The 24,268-nt window shown below is 37.6% G+C and overlaps 2 protein-coding genes across 2 annotated transcripts; one reads left to right on the top strand and one right to left on the bottom strand.

Annotated features, from left to right (window-relative positions):
- Positions 1–436: 436 nt before the first annotated feature.
- Positions 437–9,888, top strand: LOC145218036 (SPARC-like). The gene is made up of 8 exons (XM_080085434.1): positions 437–542; positions 2,043–2,097; positions 4,444–4,564; positions 5,335–5,453; positions 5,838–5,995; positions 7,253–7,365; positions 8,035–8,129; positions 9,607–9,888. The coding sequence occupies exons 1-8, from the start codon at positions 480–482 to the stop codon at positions 9,645–9,647; spliced, it is 765 nt and encodes a 254-aa protein (XP_079941560.1). The 5' UTR covers positions 437–479; the 3' UTR covers positions 9,648–9,888.
- A 2,155-nt stretch (positions 9,889–12,043) lies between these two features.
- On the bottom strand, positions 12,044–23,927 carry LOC145219110 (uncharacterized). Its single transcript, XM_080086493.1, has 13 exons — positions 23,218–23,927; positions 22,409–22,574; positions 22,220–22,333; positions 21,379–21,517; positions 20,339–20,433; positions 20,191–20,274; positions 19,612–19,729; positions 19,307–19,439; positions 18,956–19,113; positions 16,468–16,640; positions 15,900–16,010; positions 15,080–15,141; positions 12,044–13,899 (listed from the first exon to the last, which is right to left on the bottom strand). Exons 1-13 carry the CDS (start codon positions 23,391–23,393, stop codon positions 13,872–13,874), a joined length of 1,557 nt encoding a protein of 518 aa, XP_079942619.1. The 5' UTR covers positions 23,394–23,927; the 3' UTR covers positions 12,044–13,871.
- Positions 23,928–24,268: the final 341 nt, after the last annotated feature.

Below are 24,268 nucleotides of genomic sequence, written 5' to 3' on the forward strand. Positions count from 1 at the left end.
GCCTAGTGATTCTATGTTAGCTATCAGTTGTATGAAAAGTATGAAAGAAACGCAACGTCGTTACTAGTCCATGTATTATAATACTAAAGGCAAGAGGATTAAGGTGATCCTAGATCAGCATTTGCGGTATATCTGAGCAAAGTCAAACGTATTGCAAAAGCAGTGCGATAATCCTTGGGTTTTTCAAGACGTTCGTTTCATCGATCGTTAGATATGCCACTTGCCTTGTTCATTACTGATGATCCTAGAACAGGCCTAGCAGATGAAATCGATCGTTTGTCGCCTTTTCGTCTATCACCAGGAGAACCAAATGATAGACAGGCCTACAGCGTCTGTGATAAATTAAATCTCAGTTACGAGTCGATAGGTTTATCTACGCTATTGAATCTGAACTCTGGGAATGGTTTTCTTTTACTTTTTACGGCTATTGTATTTTTTCAGCGTAGTCTTTTTTTGCGAAAAATTGGAATACTGGAAGCATGGATATCAAGTTGTTTGGATTAGCCATTTGTGTTACGTTCCTGTGTGTTATACAGATAGAGGTAACGCATGCTAGATACTGTGTTGATATGATTGATAAGTTTATCAGGGTTCGTAAGGCAGGATTCATTGAATTGCCAGGCCAAACTATAGTAACTGACATTTACTTGCGTTATACGGAAGCCGTGACTTTATAAAATCGCTGTCCGCCCCATTCAATTCACCCTGCAATAGGTTTTGCACAGCGGGATGCTTACCATTGGGAGTTTGGTGCGGGTTTAAACACTTTTGGCCAAAATTGATCGAAAAGTTTGCTACTTAAACTTTGGAGGACAAAAGTTTTGACCAAACGTTAAAGTTCTTTTTCCAGATGATGACAAATACCACAGAGTGTGCTTATTTCGGTTTTCGACGGAAATACACAACATGTGTCACTAAACCACGGGTCATGTACATCTTAAAACCAAACCCAGTGTAACAAAGGGGCACAGTGGGAGTGACGTGTAAATTACAGCTTGGCATTACTCGTTAGCCAACCAATTCGCTTGTGATAACTAGTAATTATGGAGATCTTCAACAATACCTGTCGTGAGGTAGGAAGTGCGCGGTTAATTTCATTTCCCTTGTGAACGTTTTCACAACGAACTGTTGCCCCAGGATTGGGCGAGCATGGATAATTAATTGGACGTGGTTTTAAGGTGGCTGCCTCAGGGAGTTTTGGTTTGAGAACCTAGGCTGATAAACTTAAAATGTTTGTATACCTTAAAATCATAATACAAACTCAAAACTACAAATGGATGTACACCGGCAGCTTCAAATGCCGTTCGTTCGTTATCTTGACTGACAACAGCGAGCCAAATGTGGTCAATTAAACCCCAAAACTTGCTCATGAAAATCCTAGACATCTATTTTTTTGAGGGGAGGAACAATCTATTCTTCAATTGTATTACGAGATTTTAATGTATAAAGGGACAAATATGAGGAACAAATTAACTCTTTGACTGCACACTTTACAATAAATCGTTGGTTTATGATTTGTGTAACCCACAATGGCTCTTTTTTTATGTAAACTGCTCGCACGATGAGTCTGTTCAATCCGTTCGTCAACAAAACATAAGTCTCATGTTACGTTGTCTGTGTTAAGACCCAAAGTGTCTCGCAAAATTGTGAGGACATCGAATGGGTCATGTTTTTGTTGTAAACCGATCTCTTTGACAAAGAATCAATCGAAATCCTCAAACGACAACAGCTCTCAAAAAGAGATCACACGCAAAACACTGCAAATATAAACACAGGTTTAGCACCGATTTTAACATAACCTATTGCCAAAACGTTAAAAATAAAACAAGCTAGCAAATTACAGAAAACGCCGTATGTTCTAAATGGTTTGCGATAGATTAATAGATAGTTTAGAGTTTAGACTGTTTCTGTCGGGCATTCTGAAAAAGGGTCTAAAAATGCGTTATTTCATCTAAAAAGTCATGCTTGCTTTCGCAAAGTATTTAAATCTTTCGAAAAAATAACCACTTCTTTAAAAAAAACATACATGTTTTTTGTTACAGGCAAAGTCAAAACGGTCATACACCAGGCTGGAACACAGTCAGATGTCGGATGAGCGTAAGTCGATCACCATTGATATTTTTGCTACATTTAGCAACTGATGATTGTAACAGGCTTACCCACTTCACCAAGGGCGTGTTTAATCCTCAAGCGACGTATTTAGTTTCAACGATTACAAGCTGTGGGATTGAAAAACGCCTTGGTAGTTAGTAGTGCGGTTTAGTGATAAATTCCCCGTTCATTTGAAGTGGATTATTGCTAAGGGCGATAAAGGTCAGTTGCACTTTTGGTCTGACTGAATGGGTGGCCTTTCGCGGCAGGTGAAATGTTGTTTTGGTTTTTGCTTATTTCGATAATTTCCGATGTGGTCAAAGGCTTTGAAAGTTATAGCTTTAAAGCGAGTCCCAAAGTTTTGTAAAAAAAACGTTCAATGGAAGAAATGAATTCAAGCTTTTTAGTTCTTGATAACACTGCATACATTTTAGCCACACATAACCCCAAAGTACACGTATATTTGAATTCATTTATGTAGTATGTGATGATAAAACGACAACGCAGCAACAATGTTTTATTATGTTGTGTTTTGGGATGAACTCGTACTTCAAGGATGTTGTTTGTCTGCGCAAAGGGCGTTTAGGAAAAACGTCGACATTCCAATTCATTCATCATGGTTGCGCGTCAACGATAGTTAAATAACGCGTTTACTCTCATCTGTCAATCAACTTAAACTTCGTTCTGGGACGTAAATTCTTCCAATTCACGTTTGAGCTTCGGTTTTCATCTTTTATATCTTATTTTAAAAACAGTGTAGTCAGCAGTTAAACAACCCCAGTGTAGAATGCAAACTCTGTTATAAGAGTTATGAATGTTCTTTTCGGCAAATTAATACACAAATAAAACATATGAAACGCTAAACACGGATCTGATCATAAGTTTAATGAGGAAAATAACGGCCGAGACTTTTTTGAAGCGACGACTGTTGAACCGGGAGTTATCTACACAAAAGATATCACTCATGATGGCATTAGCATTTTCCAAAACGTTTTTTAAAGCAGATCGCTTTTAAGTCTATTTGGGCCGCTATTTTCCTCCATAAAGTGAAAGATTACTAATGAAAAAGAAATTACACATTTTCTGTCACACGCCTGACTTAAACTTTTATTGTTAAAGTTCAGGCACATTGAAACTACCGTAGGCAACCAACAGTAACCTAGCTTACCTACAGAAATTCACTCAAAACCGCTGTTCGTGTCATTGCCAAACAAGGGAAGCAAAGGCGCTAAAACGACGGCGTCTCGCTGTGAATGGTGAACGCCCAACCACATAAGCCGCCCAATATTGGGCTAAGACCCTAAAGTTGGCGCTCCGAAATATTTGGCCATTACAGGCACTTAGCGCATAGTTTTCATCAGCGGTATCAAGTAAAATCTTGTTTTAAAACCGTTTCTGAGACGTGTTGTACATGGGTCTGAAAAACAGCAGCTACCACCCGTTATTTTTCATTTTTGGAGTAAGGCTGTTCTGTACGTGAGCAGTTTTCAAAATAATAACAAAATCTTTTTGAACAATTTTATTGAAAAAAATCCGGTGTGGTAACATTTTCCATCGCTTTGAGGATTTTTGGTACACACACACCCTCCTTTACACAAAAAAGTCTAGCATTTAAGTCTGTCAACCTAATAGGCGCTAACGCTTACGTTTTTGTTTCCCTCTTTCTGATGTTTGAAAGGACGTAAACGAAACCGGTCGCACGAGCAAACCTTAGCTTCAAATGACTTTATTTGGGTGACATAAATCGAGATTGCCGCTTTTATGTCTCCAAAGCGTTTCCTGATCCCAACAATCCGCTTCGCTAACTGTCTTCAAACGTCCCGATTAGCTCGTGTAATGTTTGTTGTCGTACGTTAGGACGGAAACCAAACGGCGAATGTTTGCTGGAGTATGTATTGTGCTAATAAATCAATCGTTGTGAGGTACGAGGGCACGCGTACAAAAATGTTGTTTGCATGCCATGCAAGGCCGCCTTTGCTTTGAAAGTAATTGTACACTGTGATCTGCTTAACCGTTTTCTTTGCCGTAAAAAGCTGAGCCAAAAATAGACCTTTGACGTGTTTAGATTTGTGTACCAGTCACGCTTCAAACATTGCCTTGGGCCACAATTAGGTGGATGAACGTAAAACCACCGTTAACTCAACACAAATGTCTTAATTTTGATTGGCCTTTATTTATTTGTAAAACAACAACCACAAGACGACACCAGGCACGATGTAACGTGCTTTAGGTGCCCGTTTTTGTTTTAACCAGTGAATTTGCCAAACCCATAGCGTATGGAAAAATCCAGCCATTAGATAGGCTGGGTGCTATAGTAGCATAGCAAATTTAACCGCTAGTTGTTGATTGTAGGCTTGTGTCAGCGCAAGCGTTGCGGGAAAAAGAATCCCAAGGGATCGTGGTGCGAGGTTGTGACCGACGATGAAGGACGACGCAGAGCGACTTGTGTCTGCCCGACCAACTGTGATGCGACGTAAGGGATTTGATTATAGGCGATATGGCACATGAACACATGTGGAATATTTGTTATTGTCGCTAAACATGGGGTAACGGGCAAATCTTGGCATTTGCACCCGCTGTTTTGTTCCAAATTATCAAACGTTAAAAAAGAATAAGCTGTACACGAAGAAGTCTATTGTCCTCAGTTGTAAACAAGCCTTGAAATCAGGGTCCAAACCCGAATGAAAGTTAAATTTAACAGAATAAAAAGTCAGGCCCGAACCAACTAAAAAGGCAGGCCCGACCAACTCCGTTTTATTCAGCCCAAACCTAACGTCAAACCTAACGCCCAAAGCCGGACCAGTTCCAGTGACGCTTTACTAAGCTTACAATTCCGACTGTACGTTTGCCCACAACAATCTGTTGTCTGGCTCTCTTGCTGACCATTTGACCTATGCTTACCAAACCAAGTCGTCGCCTTTGAAGTTTAACTGACGTGAAACGTTGCGTCGAATCCTTGGGGATTTTTAATGCATTTTAATGTAATAGATAGTAACCACATGTCCAAACATGTTATGTTATACATCCAAATCTACTAAGAGTAACGTAAAGCGTAAAACGTTACAAACTAGATACACATTCCTGAGGCTTTATAGAAAAACGTAGTGGTTGAGGCAAGTCTGCAAGGCTCGAATTCCTTTTACTGTGCAGGAAATTATCTTAGTTCATGGCAATTAAATAGTTCATGGCAATTAAGTGACCAAAAAGGTTTTTGGCTAATCAGGTATAAACTTTTCCCTGCAGAGACCGATCACCGATATGCAGTGTATATGGGCGCGAGTACAAGAATAAATGTTTTTTGCACATGGAAGCTTGCAAGAAGCGACGGATCATTAAAATCGCTTACGAGGGCCAATGCATTGGTATGTACAATATTATTTGACTTTGTTGGATGCATGTTACCCTTAGCCAATAATAAATGCGCAATTTATACAACGCAATGCATCACTTTAATCATGCTATATGTATTGAATCTGACTGTTTATTTAACAAATCGTTATATAACTTATAGATAATGTCCGTTTTAGCGAGAATCTATGCTGTTTCGTTTCGCCGTTAAATTTTGGCTTGGGACAGATTTGACACTTAGTTAACAAGTAAACGCAGATTTTTTTAAATTCGTTAAACTACAAACAAGAAAGTTAAAAACAAGTGGCATACGCAACTGTTGATATATGCTGTGTGGGTGGCATTAAATCGGTTTTAAATTGAAAAGGCAAAGATAAACAAAATCTTCGCTCTCTTAGCGTCACAGGCCAAGTGCACTCAAGACGAATTACGGCAATTTCCCTTTCGCCTGCTCGATTGGTTTGTTCATTTGAAGGACACTGACGAATTTGGGACGGTTGACCCAAGCAAAACAATCACGTCAATCACAGAGGCTGATCGGACCGCCGTGGCTGAGGTATAAAACCTTTTCTATGTATTTTAATGTGCACTATTTCGTTTCGTAATGGGTTGGTTCCGTGAAATTCAATACTTTGACTGAGAGAAATATAAAACTATGACCGTGAGAATTAGGGTCACATCTAAAGCTTTGAAGTAATGAGTAAGGTTTTGATCCATCACACTTTTACTGCGTGAGTGCGATTCGTATGCGTTTGGTTTTTGATTTGTAGGAAACCAATAGGATTCGTTATCCGATAAAATAATGCAAATGCTTGGGGCTACTGTAAAAATTGGGTTGAAATTAAATTGTTCTACTTAAATTTTCTTCACAGTTTGGTTAAGGTAAAAAACCGTATGAATTCCGTTGCAATCATAGATAACCAGTCAGACATTTTTAAACATTTACTAAGCAAACTAATTCTTAAGCCTTTCTTTGATGCCACGAATCATCGCATCTTCACAAATGCGTTTCAGACACGGAACCGATTTATGCACGTTCGTTAAACACCGTTACGGTCATGTGACGTTTTCAAAGTTGTGCCAGCAGCGTTTTGCAAACCCGCACCACTGACCGAAACTAGCGTTTTCCCTTCAAGCACCAACGCACATTTTTCCAACGCCTACACATACACGATAGGCTTATATGCCTGTTATTATTTCTCGAACTATTGGTAAGATACACACTATGGTGCACATATTTTTTTTCTGCAATCGTCAAATTCATAAAGCAGTCTCAACATATTTAAATGGTCGAATACCCACATGGCTCAAAAATGACATTAAAAATTTAGCTAGAGGTCTGAATTTAAAGAAAACGCTGGCGTATTTATTTGGTAAACTACACACCCACAGGAACAGGTGCGATCCTTCAGAAAGCAGCAAAGTTATGCATTTTTAATGACTTGTTTCATGCTGTGCACGTAAAGGATACTGGCCACCCTTTAAACTCTATAGTTTACTACAGACTACTCGAAATTGAGACATGTACGACCAGAACATTCACATGACAAAAACTTGGGCGGGTTTCATTGGAAACTAAGTTCTTCACTTGAATAATACTAACCAACAAAACTACATCTACTTTGGAAGGTCTGATTGGAGTTACTATCCAAATCACGATACCTATTTCCCATCTATAAGCGTATACGAATTGCATGAGAAGAACTAGGTTTTCGTTTGACTCATTTACAACGGTCAAAGTGGTACGATAAATCAAGTAGGAAAATCCTCAGGATGTAATACAACAGTGAACTTAATATTATATGCTTTGCAGTGGAAATTCCAGCAACTCGACAAGAACGAAGATGGAAAACTGACCAACAAGGAATTGAAGGCATTTCGATACGCTCTTATGCCGCTTGAACATTGCGCAAAGCAGTTTTTCAAGTAAGCGAAACAAATTATCGGTGCACAGTTTGGACAATTATAATGCAGACGCAAATAATTTTTCAACATCATGACGTCATAAACCAAACATATCCTTTAGGAAATTTTACAAACGCCTCTAACTGCACAAAACTATAATTGCGAGGCCGTTTATGGGTTAAATATACGTATTGGTGTGTTTGTGTGTAGTCTAAGCTACAAGCAAACGCCCTTGGCTTGATTTTAACGTTTTTCATTTTTTGTGGTGAGGCTTTTTGGGCCGGTTTCCTTTACATCTAAAGCGATGCAGAGGAGAAAATCGTTTTTAAAGTCGCTTTACGTGTTGGTGTCTCCAAAACTGTTTGATCGCGCTGTCAGCGTATCATTTTCTCTTAGATAGTTTTTGATCAGAAAATTAAGCACGGCGCATTAAATACAAAGCTTCAAGGTGCACTATAAGTAGGCTTCCTACCAATTCGAATTGCTCCTCACAGTTGTTAGGACTTTCTGTTATATTGTACGTAACTTATCATCTTAAGAGAAATAATATTAGGTTATGATTATAATACGTTTGTTACCAAAACCGAAGCCCTGACAGCCCAACCCAACTTAGCCTACAACGCTTGAGCAGGACAACGTTAACCAGAACTGGCGATAACAATTAACGATAACAAATGCTTTTTAATACAGGATCTGCGACACCGACAACAACCGCAAATTGCTGTCAAGAGAGTGGAGTTCGTGTTTAGTGAAACGAAGCTGGGAATGGTACATAGCAAGAAACGGTATGATACCTTATCAATTATTCAAACCGCCCTTATAGATAAGCTTTTATGTCAAGTGGGAGTCCAACACTTGACACAACAAAGTGTTTCTTGTTGGACAGTATAAGTAAAAACGCTTTTGGAACGCTATACTGGTATGCCACGACGATGACATTTGTACCAAAGTATAACTGATTTGTCACATTTTTTTTAAAAAAGGGACAGTTATTCGTGCCGAATTCAGAAGTTTCAACAGACAGGCAATTTCAGCGGTCATGCTCATCAATACAAACAGGAAGATTTTTTAAAAATAGTACAAAAAATGTTTTTGTGCCGAATAATTAGGATTCTGAATTGTGACTACAAAAAGCACTAAACACCTCAGTTAGCTAATTGTAACAGGGTCATACAAAGTATTACACATCTGTTCTATAGGCACTACGCCTTTAAAAATGCCCAACCAATGTTTTTAGCACGCATTGGAGTAAAACATGTTTAAGAACACGCCTTCTGTGGGTTCAAATTGACGTATCCCTCATGTTCAACAAGCCTGACTTCAAACAAGATGTAACTTGTTGGCACCCGCTATTAAAATGACGTCTTCACATGTCATTTACCATCTGTGTTGTAAAATGACTCTACCTCTACGATGACAGCGTATTTTAACAGCACTTGTAGCGTCTGCAAAGAGATTTGACTGCATTTATATGTAACAGAAAACCCATTTATTCGTCGTATATAGACCACAAAAATCCTATTATTCTGTGCTCTGTAAATACTGTTTTGAAAAACTTCTAGGTTACGTTTTTGAAACAAGAAATGCAGAAGACAAACTAAATCGAACCGGTACCGATTTGCAATGTGAAAAAAATTGCAAAAGTTTCTAAAAACACTTTTGTTGAGACAGACTATACGCCAGAAACCACGTTTGAACAGAATTAAGCCCAATGCACAAACGGAAAGCAGTCCGACTCCAATATTTAAAGCACGAATTGCTGCAGACATGAGAAAAATAGACTGGCCGCATAATTTTATGTGCAAACATAAAGCTCTTTCCAGACCACTTCCAGCAACTGCCTTTCCTTGGTTGCACAACACAACGTAGGCCTGACCTACTACTTACTCACAAAATTTGTTTAAATTCTTTTGACTATTACGGTTGGCTTCAAATCAACTATATAGCCTACAATCTAAGATAACAAGGAAAGGTAGAGTCGAGACAGGCGTAAAGTAGCGAGCAGTGTTTTTTTCGTACCTGAGAAAGCCCGTGTAATTTGTCCACGACCAGTTATTATTTAACTTTGCCAACCAAACAGTTAACTAAATATAATTGTTTCCTTACTTTTGTCGCAATGTTAAACGATAAGATTCAAACTAAGCTTATTCAGTAACACGGAAAGCAGTTTAATTGCATATTATAAGTTATGCTACACCATAGGTATACTAATTTATAAATTATTCGTATGTACACTTAATTAACCATCATTGTTGTTTCTAGGTAACGACGAACTTGACGTTGAAAGTGCAGAGCTTCAGTAGCCACCTGCAGCCAGGCATAAATTTACTAAGAAACCAGAGCTCAAATCAACACACTTTGGTGCGACGGACGCTGATTGGCTTATCCGCTTGCTTTAAAGCTGGCGTAAATAATTTGTTTTCCTGCATAAGCTTGTACTTTCAGCACCTATTATGTCAGCATATTCTTTTACCGCTTGTTATTACATTTTTGCGTTATCGTACAGCACGTGCACGGATAATAAATGCACTAGCGCCACCTAGATTATGGTTCGTAGGTTTAAGTTAAGTTTATTTCACAGCGTGAAAATACAGGGAAACGATTGCATTGTATATTTCTTATAGCCTAATTATAAGACTATAGTTTCAAAACGGTTTGTATTATAGATTACAGTTACTTTCGTTGTTTCACATGCCCTTTTATTCAATTTAAACAATTTTAAATTGACGCAACTGTCATTAAGAATAGGCTAAGGCAGTGGTTCTTCACCTTTTTATAACGGCCGAACCCCTACGATATTCTTCAGCCTTTTGGCGAACCCCAAATTTACATCTCAGGTTTTTAACCCATTTTGTTTGGTGGGTTATAATTAGTTTTCGTTCAAACGTATAGTGGCACTAGTTACTGTTTGTCATTTTGTTAAATTCTGACATAATAGTACAAGCAACTTGTTTCATAATTGCTTTAATTCCGGCAATTTTTGGTTTTTACCAAAATGAAGCATTGTATTTTAGCATCTGTACATAAACATGAAACAGATGAAGTAATAAGTTTTTGCTGCCAAAAAAACTTCGTTGTGTTTCTGCTTACGAACAACGCGAACAATGCTCTTTGTTACGTCAAAAAAAGAAAATAAAACCTTAGTGCAGGGGTGCACAACCATTTTGCTAGGACGGCCGCATCGCAAATTCTTATGATCACCAACGGCCGTCATTTATCAGCTTATTTTTGTTTCAAAATACTTGGTTTATATCATGTATTTATCTAATATCGCCCAAAAACCCGAGATTAATTTCTAGCTCGGTGCACAGATTGAGCTGCACAACGAGGTGATCAGTTTTAACTGTTTATGATGTCATAATCTATATTTTTTGTGGTACCTGTTTTGTTCGCATTGTTTGCACACAATAGGCGTACAAAAAGTCTGACACATATGGTTATTAGTAGTGATGTACCGAATCGGCTAAATTTCGATTCGGCCGAAACCGAATATTCGGCGGTTTTGCCGAATCAACCGAATCATTTATGACGTCACGCGAAGTCGTACGCTACGCGTTTGACGTGAAAAAAATGTTTATGTACCAGGCAGCCAGTGCAAAATAGTTGTGTTTCGTCCTTATTTCAGTTCTGTGGGGTTTAAAATAGCCTTAAGCATGATTGGCAGGTTGCCACCTGCCAATGAATTAGGCTACTAATTTTTTTGACTACCGTGGGAAAAACGATAATGTGTTGAAAAAGATAAAAATTGACGCAATTTTCGTTATGTTTGGGCTTTTAAAAGGTTGCGTGGACCTTAATAAGCAGAAAAGACACGTTTAACGCTTTAAATTTGTGTTCGTAAAAGATTCGCTTTGCCGAACACCTGGGGTTCGATCGAACCCCGGTTAAGAACCACTGGGCTAAAAGGGTAAATATCCATCCCAGGAATGCAAACGGGCCTAAAATTGGAGCCCGAACTCGAAAGTACAAGCCCGAAACCCTACCCGAATTTGAGAAGCCCGTTTAGGTCCGAAAGTTTGATTGACAGGCCTATACCTTGAAGCCACGGGAAAGACCAAGACAACAAACACAATGGATAATAATAGGCAGTTGGTCTTGAACAAGGCGTTATAGAACTGTTTGACATTAGGTCAGGCCCAGTAGCCTCCTACTTAGCTAGTAAAAATACTGAAACAGAGTTAAGTCAGGCCCGTTTTTTTAAAGAAACCTAAGCCTGAACCCGACCCGACTTACAACTCGGACCCATCCATCATATTCAAATAAAGCTCAGAAAAATCGTCTACATTTTCATTTGGAATTAGTCTTGGGGGCTTCAAATTCCATCACAGGACAACGTCAAACAAGACTTTGGTGGCACAAATTGCAGTTCTGCTCTACAGGTTGGGCACAAAACCTAAAATACGGCGGGATTAAAACCTTCCAAAAACAGCTGTTTTTTCCCCTTTTGCTGAACAAGAAATCCTGCTTACAAAGTCATACATGCATCCGGATAGAAACAAACGCTACCGGATAGGACTGATGATGCAAAATAGGCAACATGCTGCTTTCCGCGTTCCAAATTTTTTGTGTGTCCACAATAACCTAAATAACATGAAAAACATTACAAAGGAATAGACCTTTACTTGACACAGAATAAAACTCACCTTCAGTAAAAATCCCTTGTTTCCTAAATCAAAGCAACACACAAGCACAATGATACTTTGTGTAAAAGTACGATAAAACAGGTGACCATGTTGTAGTCAAACGTTTATGGTTTTGACGTGGGGCGAAACAAACACAACCTTTTGGAAAACATCGTTTTTTATCGAAACAAGAAATAGTCTACGTTACATAATCACGATAAAACATGGAACTTTGGAAGTTCACGATAGCCATAAACTTGATTGCAAGCGTTTTCAACAAGAAAGTGCTCAAATTACAAGCATTTTTAACAAGGAATTAGGCACAAAAAATGTTTCAAAGGTCAGCAATGACTTGCATTCCTTTTGTTCCAGGTACAGAAGTTGCATAATAAAAAGACACTAGTTGAAAAAATATATAGTTCATAGCACATGTTGTCAATAATTTGATACAGAATCTTTTACACAACGCACAGTAACAACTTTGGGTAAAATCCAAAGGGATCACCGTTTTACAGAAATTTAGGCAAGTTATGTTTCTTCCAAGCGGTTAAAAAGTATTTTGAAATTTACTTTCTTTATTTAGCACTCTGCTGTGGGGATAACTGTTTTTGAAATTGTTTCATGATTTTACGTTTTGTGTTTTAGTATAAGCGTCTCAAATGCTGGCATTTATATATTATTGTCTCTATTAACCAGGGAAGAGTTTACTTTAATTTTGGGGTTTGTAAGTACACACTTAAGATATGGTAATATGACCCGTGAAGTTGATCAAATATCAAATCTTAAGTGATCTTCGTATGGTTTAGCTGCTAATGCTAAACTTTAGCATCTACTATGTAGTCTATTAGGAAAGATTGGAAATGTTTTTAATTGTTAAGGAAGAAATTCGTCGAAAAAGGTTGGGAATCGCTGTTGTATATGCTGGATTGGACGTTCAAAAATCACATGCTGTGTTTAGTTACAGCAGTTTGGATATGAAAACAAATGCACAAGGATAGAAAAGGCAATTACATGGAACATGATAAACACAATCAAATCTGTTTCTAGCAGAAACACATACACAAAAAAAGTTTTAATGTTATAATGGGTATTGAAGAACGAACTGTGTTTAAAACTCAAGTGCAACATGAAAAGACAATCCAAGGCCTTTGAAACTTATAAACCAAATCATTATACTAAACATAGAAAATTTTAAGTGTTTACAAAAATAGCTTTAGGCAGAGTTGGAAGTGGGCTTGAAATTTGGGCTGGAACCCCGTAGTTCTCAACCTGTGGTACGCGACCCGTTAGTGGTACGCCAGAGCTTTTCAGATGGTACGTGAGTAGCTTTCTGCTATATTTAAATCAAGCCAGATCAAGAATTGTAACTTAACTGACCCAACTGATCAGCCCTGGTTTTGGACGAAACTCGTGTCTTGGACATTCTTTTGGAATCGCTAGCTTTGATGGTTTCAAAATATTCTAACCTAGTCAAGAAGCATAGGCACGGTCTGCCCGTTTAAATTGGGTTTAGGTTGTGCACAGGGAAAGAAAAGGTCGTCAGATGGTACGCGACCAGTATAAGGTCGAGAACCACTGCTCTAACCCGAAAGTGCAACCCCGAAACCCGCCATACCAGATTTTTAACCGAAAAGGAATTAGGCCGAAAAGTTGGTGAAACTGGTATTCAAATAATGCTGGGTGTAAAATTGAGCCGAATCAAACCGGTTTCATTAACTGAAGCCGGAAAGCGAAAAGCCCCGCCCGACTTAAACTCTAGTTTTAGGTATGTTTGAAAACACAATTTGCCCAAATGAAAACGGCTAAGAGTTTTGAAAAGATGGTCAACCGATCAAGGAGGCGCGTCAGCAAGGTCACGTGAGTGGATTGGAATGTGTGAAATCGCTGACGTGTGCAACTGGCGCGTCATTGTTTTTCGGGACTGGGTGGGCTTCTGTAACACACAATTTGTAATAATGTAAGTACGTAAATAAAAAATATTTGCAGTTGTTCAGCCACGTGGTAAGAAGACAGTTTTCTCAGCCACTTGGCACGTTTTTTAGCTGATATTGTTGGCTGACATCGTACTTGTAACATTGGTTCTGAAGGAAAATGTTCTAAAGGACAAAAAGATTAGGTTTCTTAGGAAAATTATGTACACGAAAAGGAAAATTGCTTATGTCAATGGTACCTAAATTGTTGTTTAAGGTTTATGCTTGACATCTAATAGATTTAATGGTTTAGTCAAACAGTTAACTATTTTCAATTGATTAAAGACAACTATTTATAATGTACGGCACAAAATATCATCGTAAGAATAGCAGAGGAAAAATTCGACATTGGCGATCGACGACACTGCTGATTGGTTAAGAACCACTTTATAACGCCTCAACGTTGCGCAGCTCTTTCCGGGCAAACTAAACGCACATCAACATAACTCAGAGCCGTGCTAATGGTGTAATCGAAAACACTGTAGATTGATCAAGCGAGAAAGAAATGTTATACGATTACGCCAGCCATTAGGCCGTGCGTTTCCCCGGGGGAAGCCCCTGCGACACATCCCCGGGTAGAAACACAGTTGGTGGACTAGTTCGCTAAACATATTTGTGAATGGAGTAGTGTATTTAAGTTCATTGTCAACCAACATTCCGGCAAGTTCAAAAGTACTCACCAAATATTACACAAACACTTGCTGGTAGTTGATATCACAGCCATAATTTGTGAAATAGAATTTTTCAATGATTATTAAGACTAATGTTGGTATATACTAGTGATGTACCGAATCGGCTATATTTCGGTTGGGCCGCAACCAAATATTTTTGCCGAAGAAATTCGGCCGAATGAACCGAATCATTTATGACGTCACGCGAAGTCGTACGCTATGTATCAGGCAAATAGTGCAGAATAGTTGTGTTTCGCGTCCTCGTTTTAATTCTGTTGGGTTTAACACTGCCTTAAGCATTTTTGCCAACCTGCCAACGAATTACTGATTTTTTGGCTACAGTGGGAAACAATGGTCTTGGTGTTATCAAGTCAACGCAACATGGCTGGTGGTACCAAGACCATTTTTGCGCAAAACATGGTCAAGTAGTTTAAATTTATTTTACTTGTAACAAATGGTCTTACAAACTTACTTGGGTGTTTGGTCTGGTCCTTGAGAATGCATTTCAATACCATCAGGTTGTAATGCTCCTCTCTAGAAAATAGATATGTTTGGTACATACAGCAAACCTCAAGATTCAGTTAATCCAGACCTTAGCCTAATTTGGACAAAACCTGAGGTGCAATTGATTTGTAATGTGGTAATACTTTAACTAATCGACATAGGTTAATCCAGATCAGGGGTGGGTTTTTCATGACGCACCAACCGATTTGCGTGTCGATATTGAAGGAACCTGTTACACTGCTTGTTTTCAGTTTTAATCATGCAATTGTCTTAAAATTCAGCCTTATATGCATAAAATGCTCTGCTTTCTCTTTATTATTAGTATCAGCTGGCATGAACCACTATTATATAGAAAAAACATTGGCACATGAGGTCATTAAAGCATGAAAATAACAAGTAAATTGGCACGCATGACTGTCAACTTGTTGAAATAAGTTATAACCCTTATTTAACAAAATATTTTGGATTACTACACCCTATGTGCCAAAGACTTACATAGATGTTGAGTGTTACAGTTAAAAATAGTGTAAACGGACAACGCACATATACATACAAAACCAACAAGATACTTCAAGCAGCCAAAATTAGTAAAGAGCCCAAAACTCTACACAAACATATATATGTAAGAATGAAATAATAACTGTGTTCATGAGGCCAGGTACTTGAAATAAAATAGTAACACTTGTGGCAAAGTACCGGGTTGGAGGCTCAGACATAGAAAATTTAATATATATAGTAAATTGGCCTTTTAAGCATGAAAATCTGCAGATGTAACATCACTGTCTTACTTGATGATATGGTTGCACTTGCGGTTGGGTTCTATAAGAATATCCTTCATTTTGTTGTGGAGGGGGAGATTGTTGTGGAAGATATGTAGGATTTGGAGGCACTTGGCGTGGCTGTTTGAGTGTAATACATGTACCTTACGTAGTTTTAATGGTACAGGTTTGGTTACCAAAAATTACTTACATGGAAACAATTAGCAAATAGAAAGAGTGAAAATGGGTAAATCCAACAAAAAGTCTTTTTTAAATACTTTACATTGCACTAACCAACAAAGCATGAAACTCTGAAAGATTATGTACTTTAGTCAGTGCGGCAGTTATAAAAACTTTACGTTTTTGGCCCCTGTGGGTGAACCGCAGGGTCGTTTGGGGTTACACTTTAGAAGAATCAAAATGGAAGGGGACCCATAACTAAATAGGTACAGGAACTACAGTTAATTAAAGGTAGGGAAAGAATGCATTACAATAGCCTGTTGACTAAAGGCAATATTAGTTTCCTGTTATACTTACTCATAAAAGTTAACTATGTAAGAAGATATTGGCCAAAAATACATTGCAAAAAGTCGCTTACCCTTGGTTGATTGGCAACAGGTTGAGGAAAACCAATTCTTCTAGAATTAGGTGCTGACACAACAACTGGTGCTTGGTGTTGTGGTGCTTCAACTGCCATTACAGGTTGGGGATGAACCAGGTTTGACTGTTGTCTGGAAATTTGTGGTGGACTGGCTGCCCGTGTAGACATAACTGATGGCAAAAACATAAACTATGTAATCTGTGACGCTACGAATCTGCCAACAGACCTCTATATTAAAGTCATTAATTAGGGTTTTCAGGGAGTTTCTGCAGAAATCACCACCTACATAGTTATGCCTGGAAAAGTTTTACTGCCAACCAACAATAAGGGTAGTATACAATCCAAAACAGTCCTGTATTAAATAGCTACATATAATAGAATCTGAGAATAATAGAATCATGTACTTTCCCAATATTCTACAATCTAGATCAGTGGTTCTCAAACAGGGCCACTTGGCTCACTAAGGGGGGAATTTTCAATTCCTGGAAGGAAATTAGTGGCAGGGGGGAATTGGAGAGGAAAAGCTGTTAATTCAAAACCTCATTTTTAATGTTTGTTTTTTTTAACATAGCAGTTCTCAGACTAAGAGTTTGAAGTCATTATGAAAACCACTTGATGTTTACTAAATCTATATAAATCAAAGTAGTATTTGTAACCTCCATTGCTTAACAATGCCCTTCATTGTATCACAAGTAAAAAAAAAGTTTGACGAACAATTCTGATTTTAGTTGCTGTGGAAAATTGGCTATGGTTTGTTACTTCATACTTTAGGTTTCTAAAATATACTGCGAGTCCTCAAGAAGAGGACAAAGGGACCTTTATGAAACAATAATTAAAAAGGTGATGAACCACTGATTTAAAACAGTCCCTAAAACAGAAATTAGCAATAACTAGAAGGGTGGCTCAGCACATATTGCCATTGCACATACACTATAGCATATTTTGAAACATTAATATATTTCCTACACTTATTTATATTGGGTCCCATATTAGCCATCGTCTTTTATAGCCTTAGTTGTTTCTGCAAGCAGAAACTCATGGGTCCCCTACACATGCAAAGTTGTAAATAATGCATTTTGCAAAAAAAACTATGAAAAATTTTGGTGCTATCTGTTTAAACAAGGCGATAAAAAGTCTGCAGACATAATCATGCTATATGAGGTACAACTATTCAAGTCACATTCAATTCAGCAATTGTTTGCAAAATTTAACCATTGCACTGTCAATATTTTTTGCAATTCAGACTTTGTTTAAAAAATTAACCGTTTTTAGGGGGCCAGCTGGGTAAATATTGGGGCTACAGGGTGAAACACAACAGTCGACACCTATGGCAAAATGAACAAACTGTCAAAATTTCATCCAATTCAGACATTGTTTAAAAATCACCCTTTTTGGGGGGCTGGTGGGGTAAATATTGGGGCTGCAGGGTGAAACACAACAATCGACACCTAATTATGGCACAAAGAACAAACTGTCAAAATTTCATCCAATTTGGACATTGTTTAAAATTTTACCCATTTTAGGGGGCTGGTGGGGTAAATATTGGGGCTGCAGGGTGAAACACAACAATCGACACCTAATTATGGCACAAACAACAAACTGTCCAAATTTCATCCAATTCGGACATTGTTTAAAATTTTACCCATTTTAGGGGGCTGGTGGGTTAAATATTGGGGCTGCAGGGTGAAACACAACAATCGACACCTAATTATCGCACAAAGAACAAACTGTCCAAATTTCATCCAATTCGGACATTGTTTACAATTTTTCCCATTTTAGGGGGCTGGTGGGGTAAATACTGGGGTGATTAAGTCAAACAAACCAAAAGGCACATCTACATAACCATATCTTCAATCTGTGAAAGTTTCATCCAAATCCAACAAAGATTTGTTGCCAAAAGTGCATGGACAAACTTCACGGCGGAAAAAAGAAAAAAACAAAGAAAAAAACAAGAAAAAAAAACAAAAACATAGTGAAATCAAGATGCGTCCCCTTCAGGGAAGGGGACCCATAATTAGGTTTGCAAAGAAGGAATACGAAAAAAACTTTGAGAACCACTGATATAGATGTACATAGATCTGGTATACAGCCAAACTGTAGCCTTCAGAAGCATGCCATTGAAAAATCAAAATTACACATACACTGAAACATTGGTGACACAAGTTACAAACTGCAAAAACAATTTTCCACCATCTAATGCATTTAAAAAAAACAGTCTTTTTCGTTCTTGGATACCGTTTTAAACACTAGTGTCAAATGTTAGGGAATGAATATGCAAGTGCAATGGTCTGGTCAGTTTGTGCAACTGCTCAGGCAAGCACTAAGCACCAAAACAGGAAAGCTGAGTGTAGCGCACTCGGGTTCAAGCCATCACTGCTACATTGTGCTTTTATTACAGGCAAACTATTTGAAATCAGAAAGGTATGGAAAACAGTATTACCAAGCAACTTATCAACAGCCAAACAAGTTAAAATGATTAACTTACCATGGGGTTGCATTCCATATGTGGGACCATGTTCATGAAATGGTTGTACCTGATCATGTTCATAAACTGCTTGATAAACAGGAGGTGTAGTAGGTTGAATCTTGTAATTTTGGTTGTACATTTGTCCATGCTGCTGCTTGGCAAGGGCGGACTGCAGCCTTTTAAGTAGAATACATTTGTTACAAATTTCACCATCTGGCATAATCAGTTATTCTATGTGCAGAATATAAGCAACTGCGGGTAAAAAAGTTTGTTAAAATAAGAAAATTAGTTTTTTTGTGTGCACAAACTTATTGTACATTTGTTCAAGCCTGCATATTTCTAAATCCCTCAAAAGTTATATTTTCATACTGCGCAAGGTGTTCTTTAAGACTTAAATTTTCCCCAGTGATTTCATTCTTTTGCTGAAGGAGAGCTTGTTTTTCCTTTCTTTCAAGTGAAAAATCTTCCATAAATGCCTTCATTTGTGTTTCATACAGATCTCCTGCAAACAATTCCAGTGACAAATTGTTGTATACTGTGCTTAAACCATAATTCTTATTTATATCACTTTATTCAATGTTTAATACAGCTCCAAAACAAAAATTCGAATGATGACCAACCATTGTTTTTTAATACACAGGTGAAATATGTAGTGAACTGAGAAAGCACTGTACCTTGTTGTTGGTTTGCCTGTTGTTGCTTCAGTTGCTCATTTTCAATTCGTAGATTGTGATTTTCATGCAAAAGTTCAGTTTTTTCGGACCGTATTGTGACCAGCTCAGCAAGGGCTGTCTGAAAACACTTGAAGTTTACTTAAACCAGTGATAATCAAACTTTGTGGCACAGCATATTAGAGAAATACCAAGTGTGCCACAAAATATTCACTATCTTATAACGCAAAAAATATCAGGCGTTTTAGGATCTGATGATGAAATATAAGCATGCATTATAACGTTCAAAAGTTTAATTTTTCCTGTTTGTTATAAAAAGCAATATGAATAATTATCAAAATGGGTTGAACTTATGTGTTTGGGGCTTTGCTAAAAAAAGAAACATTAGTACATTAATGCTCTCCAGGCTTGAAAAGCTTGTGAACCACTGACTTTAACCATTGGATTGGCAAAACACTTTTGTATTCAGCAAAACATGATAAAAATTTAAGGCAAGGTTTGCTTGTAATTTCCAAAATCTATTTACAAAGTTGCTGTAAAAACTAAGTGGCCTAGTAAAAAACATGATGTAGTCCAACTAACCTCTTTGGATGTAACAGCTTCATTAAGATCGCCCTGTAGCTTAAGGTTAAGAGCTTTCACTTTTTCATGCTCATCTCGAGCAACCTAAAAAGTTACATATATCAAACACTGACAGCCAAGGTGATTTTGTTGATTCAATTTGACCCACCAGATCAATGTTGTGCTCAGATAGCCTTGGGGAAGAGCCATGATGTCCATTGGTATCATCATCAGCTGAGGCAGCATGGGCTTGGGTCATTTCCACTAAATGGCAAAGTTTCACAGAGCACAAAAAAACAATATACATGGATATGTTCATAGATTTAACTGAGGATATTTATATCACTGATGATGGCAAAAGCATTCGCCAAAACGTTTGAATAATAAAGTATGTCACTTTTAGTCTAATTGGGCCGTTATTTTACTTATCAAAGTTAAATGGACTGTGTCAAAGAAACTGGCAGAACATAAATGAGTAAAAAATATTTAGGATTTATCTTAGCCAATGTAATACCTATCTTATCTACGTACAGGAAACCATCAACAACTTATGCCAGGTCATACTGAAAGTTCTGATTGTAGTGAGTTTTTAAGTGTACATTAACCATGGTTGCATAGTAGTAGTCTCATTGTAGAATCAAATACTTTTTTAACTAAATTGATTTCATAGACATCAATCATTTCTACCTAAAGCAGGGGTGTACAACCAAGTCAAAGCCGCATGCAGCCCCAGAGTGGAATTTATGCAACTGTGAACATGTATACTGAAATACATGTACTGGCCGCCATGAAGCAATTAAAACTCTTTTGCTAAATATTTGGACTTCAAAAGTGATTTAAATAGTTTTTGTGAGGCCAAAAAAGAATATTACTAATCCAGTAGCATTTACATGAGACTTTTTCCAGCCTTTTATGGGCAAACAATGTGAAAAACAGGAACCATCACAATACAGGTGTTGACATAATTAACAGTTAAGACTGGAACTGTTTAAATCAGTCTGTGCTTTAAAACTGTTCAAATCAGTGTGTGCTTTAAGTTTGAATTTAATCTGAGCTTTTTGGGGGCCAATACAAACTAAAAGTAAAACAAAAAGCAAGAATGTGCTTGGTGGCCGTTTGTAAAATAATTAATCTGTGATGTTGCCAACATTGCAAAAAGGTTGTGCAGCCCTGACCTAAAGTCAGAATCACATCCTTCATGTAACTTACAACGGTCATCAGGCATTGCTTCTGCAGGTATTGATTCCTCAGACAAGTGATCTAACTGCTGTTTCAGTGCATCAATCTGATCAGCAAATGTTCTTATGGTCCCACGAGCCTTATCCAACATATTTTGAAGTTTGCTGATCTAAAGAAAAAAACAAAATGCTAGTAAGTTTTAAATGCACATTATGTACAAAATAACTCATTTAATCTGGATGTTCGCCTAATCACATAAAACTTGAGGTACATATAATTTGTAACGCTTTTCTTAATAAAAGCTACGGTTTAACACATCAATAGCAAATTTTGTACATTAAACTGTGCTGCAGTTATATGGTGATTTATAACCACTGCTTGCTGTTGGCTACTTGTTATGGTATATTGTCTACCACTGTTAATCACTTCACAGAAAATTTAACTGTTGTCATTAGCACCCAGCGAAAGACGTAACAGTCAGTTGTTTAATTTGTCGCCAAATGCTTTTTAGGCACTCCATGTCAATATGAACTGTAATGTATTCATAACTTGGTGCGTTTTAGAATTATTTTTATGGGTTCGGCACTGATCCCATCTAAGATGATTTGTACCCAACCTACACTGTCCAGATAACCCAAACTTTAAAACAATGATTTCGGGGTAAACCAGGTCTTTTGTCTAATCTGAATAGTTTTTTTTTTGCCAATCGGGTCCGTATTAACCAAGATTTACTTTATATCCCCAAATGGTTGGCCAATTGGATTTTAGCTTCAGTGCAATGGCCGCCAGTTTTACTGACGGGTTTGTGTTATGTTTTAACTGTAGGTTTGCACAAAAACATATTCTTATTATATTCACAAAGTCCACTTACTTTCTTAGCCATTTCTGGTTGTCCACACTTCTGTTGTAGTTCAGCAAGTTGCTTGTCTCTTTCAGCAATGGCATTTCGATACTGTTCAACGGCTGTTTTATATTCTGCTTGTTGCTAACCAAAATACATTTAGATTGCTTTAATTTTTTGTACAGCCTGCACACCACACAATATTCAAATGCAACCCACCAGAACTTCATCAGGAGAAATTTGACATTTTCCCTGCAATTGTTGTTGCAGTATATTAACCTGACTGGTCAAAGTTTTAATTGTTTCGTTTTCAGCAGTTGGAGCATGTAAGTCACTTGCTAGACTGCTTCTCAGTGAAGTTTCACTTGTCACCAGTTCATTATATCTACAGGGAAACCATAATATGTAAACATTCAATAATTTCAACATTCTATTATTAAATATATACAGCAAACAACAAAACACAGAAAACCTAAACATACCACATGTGCTACATATCACTTTGCATGTGGCTTGCTATACGTAACAGAGCTGTCTAACCAGTGTTTCACTAAACCCTAGAGCTAAAACTCTCTATAAACCCTTTCCACATGGGTCCCAGGATTTAACACAAAATTTTAAACAGGATAACTTCATATGGGCAGTTACAAAAAATTAATGCTAAACCAGTACAGTGAAATAAAACTTTTCCATATGGCATGGTTGATTAACTAACTCTCTTCTATGCTACACATTGAACAAACAACAAAAAGCAGAAACGAAAAGTCAATAAACATATTAATGTGGTATACACTTCATAAAAAACTACATTTATACATGCAAAGGACATGAAAAATCGGTGTTTTTTTAATTTTGCTTGTATGTTTTTAAAATAACACTCAATAGAGACCAACAAAACATGCCAAACCAAATTTAGGTTCTGTGACTTAAAAAAAGTTGTAGAGCAATGGTTTGGAAAAATACAGACACAACAAAGCAAAATATCTGAAACCAAATATACATAATTGCAAATAATTACCAATACATACCTTTGAGTTGATAGTTCCAGATCTTTTCTCAAAGACTTATTTTCCTCCTGAAGTTGGGTAATTTTCATCTTAAGGGCTTTAATTAACCGTATTGCGTCAGCCATTTTAGTTTCATTCGGTGGACTGTTGCTCGCCATGGCTTTAGATGTGCTTGGCTGCGACGAACTCTGCAGCATGTCCAGAGAGACGGTGTTTGCAAAAGAAAATATATAAAAAAACAAAAACACTATCCACAACTTTAGACACACAGGCTGATATATTTTCGTTTTTCAATTTTAGGCTGATTTTGCAATTTCGTTTTTCAACTTCAGTGCTTTACATTTTTTTTCTGTATGATCAACAGTAGTGTGCAAATCAGCAGGTAAACAACATTTCCCGTAAGTTTTGCGTGGGCCGTGGGCAAACGCAAACATTTGACATTTTTGCATTTTTCCACTACCGCAGAGATTCTCAACCTTTTTTCTTTCGTTTACTTACCCCGGCAGGCCACTCGACAGTACCCGAAAATGAAATTCACCCCGGGATGTGTCAGTGGTTTGGTCATTTGCCCGGGATGTGTCAGTAAGTGTGGGCATAAGCCGTAAGGAATACGTCGACATCTACAAAGTTGTGATGTTATTTTATACGAGCGACAAAGACAAAACCGAGTGCCACCATTCATCAAGCAGTCAAGCATATTCGACATTCCGTCTGGGCAAATGACCAAACCATCTTCACAATATAAAAGGATAAAAATTATGCAAAAAAATATAAATGGGTCTGCCTGGTTTATCTGGGGGAATATGGGCGAGAGTGACGTCCACATCGAAAAAACACGAGCCTCCTATACCGGTTGAGAGTGACGTCAACAAACACGAACCCATACCGGCAGGGCTGCCACTTTTGTTTGAATGAAACAATCTAGTTTGACCTCAAAAAATATCTAGAAACAGTTTCAGGTCTTACATGATAATGTGTTCCGCGGCCACAATCCCCCACTACTTGCTTACTGCGTCAAATTGTAGTTGTAAATGTAACGGACAGTAACGCTCCTCAATAGAAAAAAACTTTC

This window comes from Phallusia mammillata, chromosome 3, assembly GCF_965637545.1.
Source record: "Phallusia mammillata chromosome 3, kaPhaMamm4.hap1.1, whole genome shotgun sequence".
Classification (NCBI taxonomy): Eukaryota; Metazoa; Chordata; class Ascidiacea; order Phlebobranchia; family Ascidiidae; genus Phallusia; species Phallusia mammillata.

Excerpts from the sequence above, each read along its gene's own strand:
- LOC145218036 (XM_080085434.1), top strand. The coding sequence starts at position 480 with ATGGATATCAAGTTGTTTGGATTAGCCATTTGTGTTACGTTCCTGTGT. Across the intron at positions 2,098-4,443 it reads CAGTCAGATGTCGGATGAGC|GCTTGTGTCAGCGCAAGCGT; the intron begins GTAAGTCGATCA and ends TGTTGATTGTAG. Across the intron at positions 8,130-9,606 it reads ATGGTACATAGCAAGAAACG|GTAACGACGAACTTGACGTT; the intron begins GTATGATACCTT and ends TGTTGTTTCTAG.
- LOC145219110 (XM_080086493.1), bottom strand. The coding sequence starts at position 23,393 with ATGCTGCAGAGTTCGTCGCAGCCAAGCACATCTAAAGCCATGGCGAGC. Across the intron at positions 21,518-22,219 it reads AACCAGAAATGGCTAAGAAA|ATCAGCAAACTTCAAAATAT; the intron begins GTAAGTGGACTT and ends TTTTTTCTTTAG. Across the intron at positions 20,275-20,338 it reads CTGAGCACAACATTGATCTG|GTTGCTCGAGATGAGCATGA; the intron begins GTGGGTCAAATT and ends GTAACTTTTTAG.